General features: G+C 38.8%; 1 protein-coding gene across 7 annotated transcripts; it reads left to right on the forward strand.

The window, feature by feature from the left end:
* The first annotated feature begins 6980 nt into the window (after nucleotides 1-6980).
* On the forward strand, nucleotides 6981-11108 carry LOC143099739 (uncharacterized). Of its 7 annotated transcripts, none has more exons than XM_076262673.1 (11): nucleotides 6981-7772; nucleotides 8253-8341; nucleotides 8565-8714; nucleotides 8836-8978; nucleotides 9112-9238; nucleotides 9356-9448; nucleotides 9542-9653; nucleotides 9735-9958; nucleotides 10042-10213; nucleotides 10348-10475; nucleotides 10602-11108. In XM_076262673.1, the coding sequence occupies exons 8-11, from the start codon at nucleotides 9854-9856 to the stop codon at nucleotides 10815-10817; spliced, it is 621 nt and encodes a 206-aa protein (XP_076118788.1). In that variant the 5' UTR covers nucleotides 6981-7772; nucleotides 8253-8341; nucleotides 8565-8714; nucleotides 8836-8978; nucleotides 9112-9238; nucleotides 9356-9448; nucleotides 9542-9653; nucleotides 9735-9853; the 3' UTR covers nucleotides 10818-11108. The 7 variants fall into 7 exon arrangements, with proteins under 7 accessions (XP_076118788.1, XP_076118787.1, XP_076118789.1 ...); XM_076262672.1 differs by having other exon boundaries at nucleotides 6981-7224; XM_076262674.1 differs by having other exon boundaries at nucleotides 6981-8341; nucleotides 9181-9238.
* Nucleotides 11109-11695: the final 587 nt, after the last annotated feature.

The following is an 11695-nucleotide window of genomic DNA, read 5'->3' on the forward strand; positions in this document are numbered from 1 at the left end:
AATATAGATATTCAATATGACAAACAGATATGTACATAACATACAGCTATGTGCAGTGTGGAAACAGTGTCATTGTAGTGCAGAAACAACATTATAAGAGTAGTAAGAATAAGTTTATGTGCAGGATGAATAGTATAAAGATCAGTAGAATAACTGTATAAATGTAATTACAGTAGGCCTATGTACATTTGTAAATAAATAGAAAACTATGGGTGAGAGGGATAAATTAATTTTATTTAATCGTAAAAGTAAATTGCATTCAATTAAATTGCAATTAAAAATCTTTCCAGTAGGCTTTAATGTCACGCAAAAAGTACAACCAAAGCTGAGCTTGATCAACTAGAACATCTAAAGAATCAGAACTTGAGTGTAGTTTTTTGCTGGGTCCCAGGCCATGTTGGTCTGAGGGGAAATGAGAAAGCGGACAGTGCTGCTAAGCAAGCCCTCAATGAAGAAGTCACAGAATGTCAAATCCCTGCCCCAGACCTTAAACCTATACTGAACTCTTACATCACAGATAAGTGGCAATCTGAATGTAATGTACCAACAACAAGCAAGGAATGTTAATTTTGGCACATTTTCATGATCCACTGGGTCGTTATGGGCCACACAAAATACGGTGTTGCTAAAATTACTCCTATTGTGGCTATTAGAGACATGCGTTCATGAGTATCCAGCTACATTCAATGAGTTAAGTAAAATACATTCACACACAAAAAAAACCCATCACTAATGTTGTGGACATTCCTTTATTCTGAGATACATCAATAGGCTCTCAAAACAATCCCAAACAGACATAAGGTCTTTATAGAGCAAATCCATATAGATTATTTGTCAAATAAACCAGTAAAACAGAATTAGGGGATGGAATATATAACATTCACACTCATAGCTCATATTTTTTAAATAAATCAGTGAAAAAGTATCCTGACAAACAAGCAGCATTTTAATGCCTTAGTCATATTTCATAATTTCAATTTTTTTCTCTAGGTTACCTGATAGCCCAGTTTGAGAGGTGCAAGACGCGTGACATTATTTATTTTTGCAGCCAATCACTGCTGTTGTTTTATTTTACTGATTTGATTTTAGTCAAATAGTTGTATAATAGTTGAATAGAGCTTTTGAGGTATTGCTACTGCTCCAACACTGAAAGGCACTGTTAGAATGCTTGGATCAAGCCAGGTTCAGCATAGCGTATGTCACTGTCTGCTCACATTGGTGACCGGACCAGGGCAAGCACACTTTCGCAGTTCCCGCCGGAAATGCAGTCTAGTTAATTTTAATACCCTTCCACATAAACAATAAATGTGTCTTAATTCACCATGCATGGCTTGAAATGTTTTAAATTTCACAGGTCATTGAAGACCATGTTAATGATAATATTCACATGCCCATAATGCATGTTTGGCATAGCGCCACCAACTGGCAACAAAAAGAATGACAATTATACTGATGCCATATGATCAATTTGAACATACTCCTCCTAGACGGTTTGTCAGATTCATTTGAAATTTAGCAAATATTATGCCAAGATGTCGCTGATGTTAAATTGTGAAGGGATTTTTGATAAGTTATATATTTGATATGATTTTAATATCTCACCACATAAACAGGAAATGTGTCATAAATCACAGTGCATTGAATGAATGGTCTGAAACTTCTCAGGTTAATAGATATCATGATTATGATGATATCCAGACCCCCAATGGGCCTGCCTGGCATAGCGCCACCACCTGGCCAAGCAGGAAATGTGCCAGAAATGGACAATGCCTTAAGTGATTGATCTGAAACGTTATAAAATATTGGATATCATTATTGTGATGATATTCACATGCGTAATTCACAGGCCTAGCATAGCGCCACCTTCTGGCCAAGCAGGAAATGTGCCAGAAATGCTCTATGCTTTGAATAAATGGTCTGAAACTTTTCAGGTTAATAGATATTATGATTATGATGATATCCAGACACCCAATGGGCCTGCCTGGCATAGCGCCACCACCTGGCCAAGCAGGAAATGTGCCAGAAATGGACAATGCCTTAAGTGATTGATCTGAAACTTTATAACATATCAGATATCATTATTGTGATCATATTCACATTCGTAATTCACAGGCCTAGCATAGCGCCACCATCTGGCCAAGCAGGAAATGTGCCAGAAATGCTCTATGCCTTGAATAAATGGTCTGAAACTTCTCATGTTAATAGATATTATGATTATGATGATATCCAGACACCCAATGGGCCTGCCTGGCATAGCGCCACCACCTGGTCAAGCAGGAAATGTGCCAGAAATGGACAATGCCTTAAGTGATTGATCTGAAAGTTTACAAAAAAGTTGGATATCATTATTGTGATGATATTCACATGTGTAATTTCCATGCCTAACATAGCGCCACCATCTGGCCATCCAAAAAGTGTATCAGAAATGTTCTTTGCTTAAAATGAATGGTCTTAAATTTCTCAGGTTAATATATATTATGATTATGATGACAACCAATGGGCCTGCCTTGCATTGCGCCCCCACCTGGCCAAGCAAGTACATGTGGCAGAAAATAAAATACAAAAACAAATAGCACACGCATCAAATATGTACATTTCACAAACGCACCACGTCGGTGCTTTGTTGGATTCCGACATGTCACGGGTTGCGGCCCGCAGGTGCTCGGGCCCGCCATTGCCGCTTGCGGCTATATTTATTATTATTATTATTATTATTATTATTATTATTATTATTGTTATTCCACTTTTTTGCTTTCCTGTTTTTGAGGTGGTTAACATGGTCGAAATCTCTTGAAATTTGGCACACACGTCAGGTGTCACGCATCGCAGTTAGGTACTAGAGCTTGACCCAGGGTGTGGCCCAGGGACTCGCTAGCGCCCCCTTAGGTGACTGATTCCGTGGTTGGCATATATTTTGAGGTGGTTAACATGGTCGAAAACACATGAAATTTAGCACACACATCAAGTGGTACAGTGAATAGACAGGGATAAAAGCTTGGCACCGGGCGTTGCCCAGGAACTCCATAGCGCCCCCTTACGTCACAGTGACTTGTGGTTGGCATATAGTTTTAGATACACACACCAAATTTGGTGGGTGTATGTAACTCCCAAAAACAAACAACTTTTGTATTAACATGCCATTAGCCACGCCCACAGGAAGTGAGGTAATTGAGATTTTGTGCGTTGTGGACATGATTCATTTTAACGTACTCCTCCTAGACGGTTGATCCGATTCATGTCAAAGTTGGTATACATGACGCCGAGATGTTCCTGATTCTAAATTGTGAAGCCTTTTTTTGATATGTTGTAATTTGACAAAATGGCGAAATTGTTAATTTTAATACCGTTCCACACAAACAATAAATGTGTCATAATTCACCATGCATGGCTTGAAATGTTTTAAATTTCACAGGTCATTAAAGACCATGTTAATGATAATATTCACATGCCCATAATGCATGTTTGGCATAGCGCCACCAACTGGCAACAGAAAGAATGGCAATTATGCTGATTTCACATGATCAATTTGAACATACTCCTCCTAGACGGTTTGTCAGATTCATTTGAAATTTGGCAAACATTATGCCAAGATGTTGCTGATGTTAAATTGTGAATGGATTTTTGAATGTTGTAATATATTTGATATGATTTTAATATCTCACCACATAAACAGGAAATGTGTCATAAATCACAGTGCATTGAATGAATGGTCTGAAACTTCTCAGGTTAATAGATATCATGATTATGATGATATCCAGACACCCAATGGGCCTGCCTGGCATAGCGCCACCACCTGGCCAAGCAGGAAATGTGCCAGAAATGGAAAATGCCTTAAGTGATTGATCTGAAACTTTATTAAATATTGGATATCATTATTGTGAGAATATTCACATGCGTAATTCACAGGCCTAGCATAGCGCCACCATCTGGCCAAGCAGGAAATGTGCCAGAAATGCTCTATGCTTTGAATAAATGGTCTGAAACTTCTCAGGTTAATAGATATTATGATTATGATGATATCCAGACACCCAATGGGCCTGCCTGGCATAGCGCCACCACCTGGCCAAGCAGGAAATGTGCCAGAAATGGACAATGCCTTAAGTGATTGATCTGAAACTTTATAACATATCAGATATCATTATTGTGATCATATTCACATTCGTAATTCACAGGCCTAGCATAGCGCCACCATCTGGCCAAGCAGGAAATGTGCCAGAAATGCTCTATGCCTTGAATAAATGGTCTGAAACTTCTCATGTTAATAGATATTATGATTATGATGATATCCAGACACCCAATGGGCCTGCCTGGCATAGCGCCACCACCTGGTCAAGCAGGAAATGTGCCAGAAATGGACAATGCCTTAAGTGATTGATCTGAAAGTTTACAAAAAAGTTGGATATCATTATTGTGATGATATTCACATGTGGAATTTCCATGCCTAACATAGCGCCACCATCTGGCCATCCAAAAAGTGTATCAGAAATGTTCTTTGCTTAAAATGAATGGTCTTAAATTTCTCAGGTTAATATATATTATGATTATGATGACAACCAATGGGCCTGCCTTGCATTGCGCCCCCACCTGGCCAAGCAAGTACATGTGGCAGAAAATAAAATACAAAAACAAATAGCACACGCATCAAATATGTACATTTCACAAACGCACCACGTCGGTGCTTTGTTGGATTCCGACATGTCACGGGTTGCGGCCCGCAGGTGCTCGGGCCCGCCATTGCCGCTTGCGGCTATATTTATTATTATTATTATTATTATTATTATTATTATTATTATTGTTATTCCACTTTTTTGCTTTCCTGTTTTTGAGGTGGTTAACATGGTCGAAATCTCTTGAAATTTGGCACACACGTCAGGTGTCACGCATCGCAGTTAGGTACTAGAGCTTGACCCAGGGTGTGGCCCAGGGACTCGCTAGCGCCCCCTTAGGTGACTGATTCCGTGGTTGGCATATATTTTGAGGTGGTTAACATGGTCGAAAACACATGAAATTTAGCACACACATCAAGTGGTACAGTGAATAGACAGGGATAAAAGCTTGGCACCGGGCGTTGCCCAGGAACTCCATAGCGCCCCCTTACGTCACAGTGACTTGTGGTTGGCATATAGTTTTAGATACACACACCAAATTTGGTGGGTGTATGTAACTCCCAAAAACAAACAACTTTTGTATTAACATGCCATTAGCCACGCCCACAGGAAGTGAGGTAATTGAGATTTTGTGCGTTGTGGACATGATTCATTTTAACGTACTCCTCCTAGACGGTTGATCCGATTCATGTCAAAGTTGGTATACATGACGCCGAGATGTTCCTGATTCTAAATTGTGAAGCCTTTTTTTGATATGTTGTAATTTGACAAAATGGCGAAATTGTTAATTTTAATACCGTTCCACACAAACAATAAATGTGTCATAATTCACCATGCATGGCTTGAAATGTTTTAAATTTCACAGGTCATTAAAGACCATGTTAATGATAATATTCACATGCCCATAATGCATGTTTGGCATAGCGCCACCAACTGGCAACAGAAAGAATGGCAATTATGCTGATTTCACATGATCAATTTGAACATACTCCTCCTAGACGGTTTGTCAGATTCATTTGAAATTTGGCAAACATTATGCCAAGATGTTGCTGATGTTAAATTGTGAATGGATTTTTGAATGTTGTAATATATTTGATATGATTTTAATATCTCACCACATAAACAGGAAATGTGTCATAAATCACAGTGCATTGAATGAATGGTCTGAAACTTCTCAGGTTAATAGATATCATGATTATGATGATATCCAGACACCCAATGGGCCTGCCTGGCATAGCGCCACCACCTGGCCAAGCAGGAAATGTGCCAGAAATGGAAAATGCCTTAAGTGATTGATCTGAAACTTTATTAAATATTGGATATCATTATTGTGAGAATATTCACATGCGTAATTCACAGGCCTAGCATAGCGCCACCATCTGGCCAAGCAGGAAATGTGCCAGAAATGCTCTATGCTTTGAATAAATGGTCTGAAACTTCTCAGGTTAATAGATATTATGATTATGATGATATCCAGACACCCAATGGGCCTGCCTGGCATAGCGCCACCACCTGGTCAAGCAGGAAATCTGCCAGAAATGGACAATGCCGTAAGTGATTGGTCTGAAAGTTTACAAACATTTTGGATATCATTATTGTGATGATATTCACATGGGTAATTTCAATGCCTAACATAGCGCCACCATCTGGCCAACCAACAAGTGTATCAGAAATGTTCTTTGCTTAAAATGAATGGTCTGAAATTTCTCAGGTTAATATATATTATGATGATGACACCCAATGGGCCTGCCTGTCATAGCGCCACCACCTGGCCAAGCAAGTACTTGTGGCAGAAAATAAAATACTAAAACAAGTAGCACACGCATCAAATATTTACATTTCACAAATGCACCATGTCGGTGCTTTGTTGGATTCCGACATGTAACGGGTTGCGGCCCGCAGGTGCTCGGGCCCGCCATTGCCGCTTGCGGCTATATTTAGGGCCCGAGCACCGAAGGGCGCAAGGCCCTATTGTTTTTGTAAGGATTATTATTATTATTATTTTTCACTATTATTATTGTTATTCCACTTTTTTGCTTTCCTGTTTTTGAGGTGGTTAACATGGTTGAAAACTCTTGAAATTTGGCACACACGTCAGGTGTCACGCATCGCAGTTAGGTACAAGAGCTTGACCCCGGGCGTGGCCCAGGGACTCGCTAGCGCCCCCTTAGGTGACTGATTCTGTGGTTGGCAAATATTTTGAGGTGGTTAACATAATCGAAAAGTCTTGAAATTTGGCACACACATCAGATGTCACACAAAGCAGCTAGGTAAAAAAGCTTGGCCCCGGGTATGGCCCAGAGACTCGCTAGCGCCCCCTTACGCCCCCTTAGATGACTGATCCCGTGGTGGGCATATACTTTCAGCTACACAGTAAAAAATGGGGTGTTAATATTTCAGAGTAAAGTTATTTAAACCCAGATGGAGTATTTTCAACATTTTGGAGAGTAAAGTTGCTCTATCAGTGGAGTTAAAAGTAAGAGTAAAATTCTGCAGACATGCAGTGAAAAATTCAACTCTACAGAGTGATGAATAGGTTACCCGCCACTCTGCTGCTGTAGGCCAACTACCGAGGCTGAAGGACGACTGCGAAGGAGTAGCCAACTGATATTGTCAGGTAAGTAATGTTAACATTTCTGTGTTGTGAACAACAAACAGGTCTTTTTTCAAATGTACATAGGCTATTTTTTTTGTTGTGTTAGTTGCAAGCAACCATCTCTATCGTTATGTCGACGATTTCCATATGGCGGTAACGGTAACTCCCCACCTTGTAAATTAGTGAGTTCGTTAACGTTATCAGCTGGCAAATTGGGCATTAGTTCAAATGTTCGACACATCAGTTCAGACCAAGGTTTTCCCCGCATTGAAGTAAGAAATAGGCCCACTGTCCGTTTTCTAGAGCTAAGCATAGGTAACGTTAATGTTAACTTAATCAGTTCGTTTGAAGCCGCTAACGTTACGTTGGCAGTCTGAAGATAGATTGTGCTTGTCATGGTGTAACGACAAGGGAATGTAGGCTAGCTTACTATAAGCAAGCTAGATAGATAGATAGATAAATACTTTATTGATCCCCAAGGGGAAATTCAGGAAGCATCCAGTAACTCTTTTCTGTCTTTCTTTATGGTGGATGTTGTTAGTGTTGCAATATTTTCATCAATGAAGTTGGTAAGAATGGTAAATGCTTAAAACAGCGTTAGCTCAGTCGCTAACAACACAACCTTTATAAGATTTTAGCTTTTGTTCGCTAACGTTAACGTTAGTTTCCCAACACTATTCTATTCTAGCGTTTTCATGCTGGTAACTTTACTGTTAGCATACTATTGGTCTCATAGTTAATGTTAGTGTTATAAAACGATAACTTAGTTCACTGATTGCATGATGGGTTCGTTTAACGTGGCTTAACCATTTTAACTGTTACTGTTTACAGAAACCAGAGCGAATTGAAATAGCTAATGAATGAGCTAGCTAGCTCACTTCACCCAATTTGCTGCGGAGTATAAATTATTCAACCAGCACGACTTTGCCTTCTGTAACCTTTGTAGTTACAGTGTACTCTATTTTGCATAGAAAAACGAATAGGTAACTCTCTTAGTTGAACTAGCTTAAATTATGATTTTTGATATATATTTTTACCTCTATCAACAGGTGCACAATGCTTTTGCGTGTTCAGTTCAGGGGAGAGCAAAAATATGTGAAGCTGTCTGAACCAACATTTGATGCTTTCTTGAAAGAAGGTGAGTAGGCTACATTAGATTAAAGCAATATCTCACTCTATTGCAAGAGTACAGCATTAACCTATTATATTACGAGAACTAGTTAACTTTGTCTTTAAACATTTTTGTGAATACATGAGGCTAACTTAAATAATTGTTATTTGACCTTTGGTTCTTGCAAGAAGGAAAAACATGGGGATCACCATCATTTAATTATTTCCCTTTTTCTTTTTTTTTGAACCAGTTTGCCTAAAATTCAACATACCAGAGAGCAGACAGCCAGACATTAAGGTGTATGACCAGTCTGACACAGAAGTTGACTCAGGGGTTTTTGAAGAAGTATTGAAGCAATCACCTGGAACCTTTCGTATCATTCTAGGCGATGAAGGACTTGGTACTCATTCAGACAATTTCGAAATGTGTTTATTTAGTTTAAAGGCTGGAATGAGAACATTTATCGTCTTAAAAATAACAGCCTCATGTAATATATTTCTATGTTTTATACAAATTAACAGCTGCCTCTCAATCATCATGCTTAGTAACATCTGATGACACCGTCGTTCAGAATTTCTCTCTGTGTGACCCTAATGAAGAAGCAGCCGCTGGTGAACAAAGCCATCCTAAAAGGCCATGCCGAATAAACTATAAGGCAAAAACGGTAGGTAGTGGAAATTGCTGCTAAGTCCAGTCTGAATGTTGTATCATATCATGGGAAGTGTTTTTTAAATAACTATTTTCAGTGTTACATATGGTTTTAAAATGACTAAAATTGCATTTTATTCCACCTAAAGTTGATTGAAGAAATTCTAACATCAAAGCCTGGTGGTGAACTCATTATGCAAAAAACAAATCTTTGACAGATGCCACCAGAAGACAGATGATTAACATACTTGCTGCTGAGATGACAGAAACACATGGGTAAGCATTACATGTAGATGGGCTGAAAGAAACATTGTTATTATTTACAGTAACAGTAATGTAAATTGGGTTGTACAATATCAATTGAAAGATGTTATCTTTGAATTCATATGCTAGGACATCACCCCCCTAAAGTGTCGGAGTGACTTATGCCCAGGGGATAGTCGCCTTGTTTCCCTATCTGGAAGACCCATACTCACAACATGATATGTAAGTATAAGGGCCATTGCAACATTATGCACGTATTCACTCTCTGAACTGTTGTAGTACTCTTTTGTGTGTAATGTATTTATAATCACATAGGAGCATTACTACGATCCGAAGAGTGGTTCTGGATACCTTGCATGGCGATTAAAGACCTTACAAACAAAAACTGCAGAGGAAAGATGCGCTTCAGTCAGCAAATCTCCAAAAGGTATGTTTACTGATCAGTAACAATGATGTTGGTGATTTGTGGATTGTGCAGAAAGTCTTTGACATTGTATTTTGTCTTAAGTTGGTGGGCCAGGCCATGGTCGACAACCCTTCACCTTTGACAAAGTGCCATCTGATGAGGATGTGGAAGCAGCTATTAGTGTTTTGAGACACTCTGCTGATGAAGACACTGTCCATGAGATGATGAAAACGACCTTCATTTATCGGCAAGCAATGGTCAATGATGAAAACAAATCATCAGATGTCTTATTGGTCTTTCCACGATTTCTGGACACACCAGGACTGGTACGACATCTCAGTTCGCTGCATCACTAATATATCCAATGCAGCATCAGTTATCACTCATGTCTATGTGTGTTGCATTGCAGGTGGAACAAGATTTCAGACTTCTGTTTGGTGAGACCACAGCCAACAAATTCTTAGAGAGGTGGCCAACCACTTTCAAAGCAAAAGTAATAAAGGAGAGCCATGGACTTGTACCCACCACAGAACTCTTGGACTTGATGCACAATGCTGAGTCAGCTGCGCAAGTTGAGAATGGTAAGAATCAAACCTTTTTACTTCATATTGTTGATTATGTAGGTCTGCAGTACACATTTTGGTTATTGTGCAAGTTGATAATTGAATACTATTATGGCATAATGTTAATCAGATGTTTCTTTACTTATTTGTAGGCTGGGACAGTGACATGTCTGCCATCTTGCTGCTGCTACATCTGCTACCACCATCTGCACAAGGTCGAAAGAGTCTGGGAAAGATGTCTGCATCTCAAGCTATAGATCAGCTCATCAGATTTCAAAAGGTATGCTTGGCAGTTGTTAAAATATATATTTCCTATCACTTCAATCTCATGCACAGTTTGAGGTGATCTGATTTATTGTTAGAGATTAGTTACTAAAACAATTCTGTTGAATTTATTTTGTTGTAGGTTGGAACCAGTGTGCAGCAGCATCTAGACAACATCACCCAAAGTACTCAGCCCTACCTTCTCGCCCAGGGATCCACACAGAGCAGCATTCACTCCTACTTCGTTGTGATTGACAAGCATGCGCTTCAATGCAAGGCAACAGGTTCAGTGGGAGCTTTTGACGAACTCTTTAAAGCCCATTATGTGTCTTTGGTATGTCGTACAGTTCTTCCTTGAGCAGCTTTTACACTTTTGTGCAAACAACTATCTATACCATTGATCTGGGGGAAACAAAGGAGACTCCAAGAGTTGTCAAGTTGCGTGCAAGAATTGTGCGTTAGTTGATGTTTCTTTGCAAGCACAAAAAAAAAATCGAAAGTGACCAAGGAAGTCCTTGTCTTTTCTTTGGTAAGCATTGTGTAGTATTTTATTTTTAAGTGTTATTATTTTTGTTTTTATAGACAAAGCAAGAGGGCAATGTGTTTGCAATGTGAATTCACATATTTACAATAAATGCTGGTGCTGTCATCTTGTGTTTTTGTTTTTCTCTTTTCATTAGATATTAGTTCATTATTGTAATTCAGTAACACCACATCATAAGATTTACATTAAAAATAACACTGTAGAGAAATTAAAAGTAAATATTATTACACTTTAAAGTGTGTTTTTTTTTAAGTAAATTTGTAGTTAAATTAACTCTATAAAGTGTAATCACATTACTCTTAACAGTGTAATTCGACTACAGTGTTAAATATTTTTACACAGGTCATTGTTGATTTTTACACAATATTGAGTAGAATTAACTCTGAAAATCTTACACTGGCTACAGAGTAAATTTTACACTAGTTTAAAGAGTAAAATTAACACTTCTGTTTTTACTGTGTACACACACCAAATTTGGTAGGTGTCTGTATCTCCCCAAGATGAACGACTTTCGTATGTACAATGCATTAGCCACGCCCAACAGGAAGTGAGGTATTTGGGATTTTGTGCAGACTAATATGTGATGAAATATGTGATGAATCATGATGCCAAAAGAGGTGCTTCCCATGGGTGAAAACGCATGAAATTTGGCACACACATCAAGTGATACAGTGAATAGACAGGGATAAAAG

This window comes from Alosa pseudoharengus, unplaced genomic scaffold (genome assembly GCF_046254945.1).
Source record: "Alosa pseudoharengus isolate Yale_2024_CS ecotype anadromous, Long Island Sound unplaced genomic scaffold, YU_APseudo_1.1 YU_APseudo_1.1_scf_3, whole genome shotgun sequence".
Lineage (NCBI taxonomy): Eukaryota > Metazoa > Chordata > Actinopteri > Clupeiformes > Clupeidae > Alosa > Alosa pseudoharengus.

What these genes read in the sequence shown, in the direction of transcription:
- LOC143099739 (XM_076262674.1), top strand. Translation starts at nt 9,854, where the DNA reads ATGATGAAAACGACCTTCATTTATCGGCAAGCAATGGTCAATGATGAA. An exon ending in TTCTGGACACACCAGGACTG is followed by an intron (nt 9,959 to 10,041) that starts GTACGACATCTC and finishes GTTGCATTGCAG; the next exon opens with GTGGAACAAGATTTCAGACT. An exon ending in AGCTGCGCAAGTTGAGAATG is followed by an intron (nt 10,214 to 10,347) that starts GTAAGAATCAAA and finishes ACTTATTTGTAG; the next exon opens with GCTGGGACAGTGACATGTCT.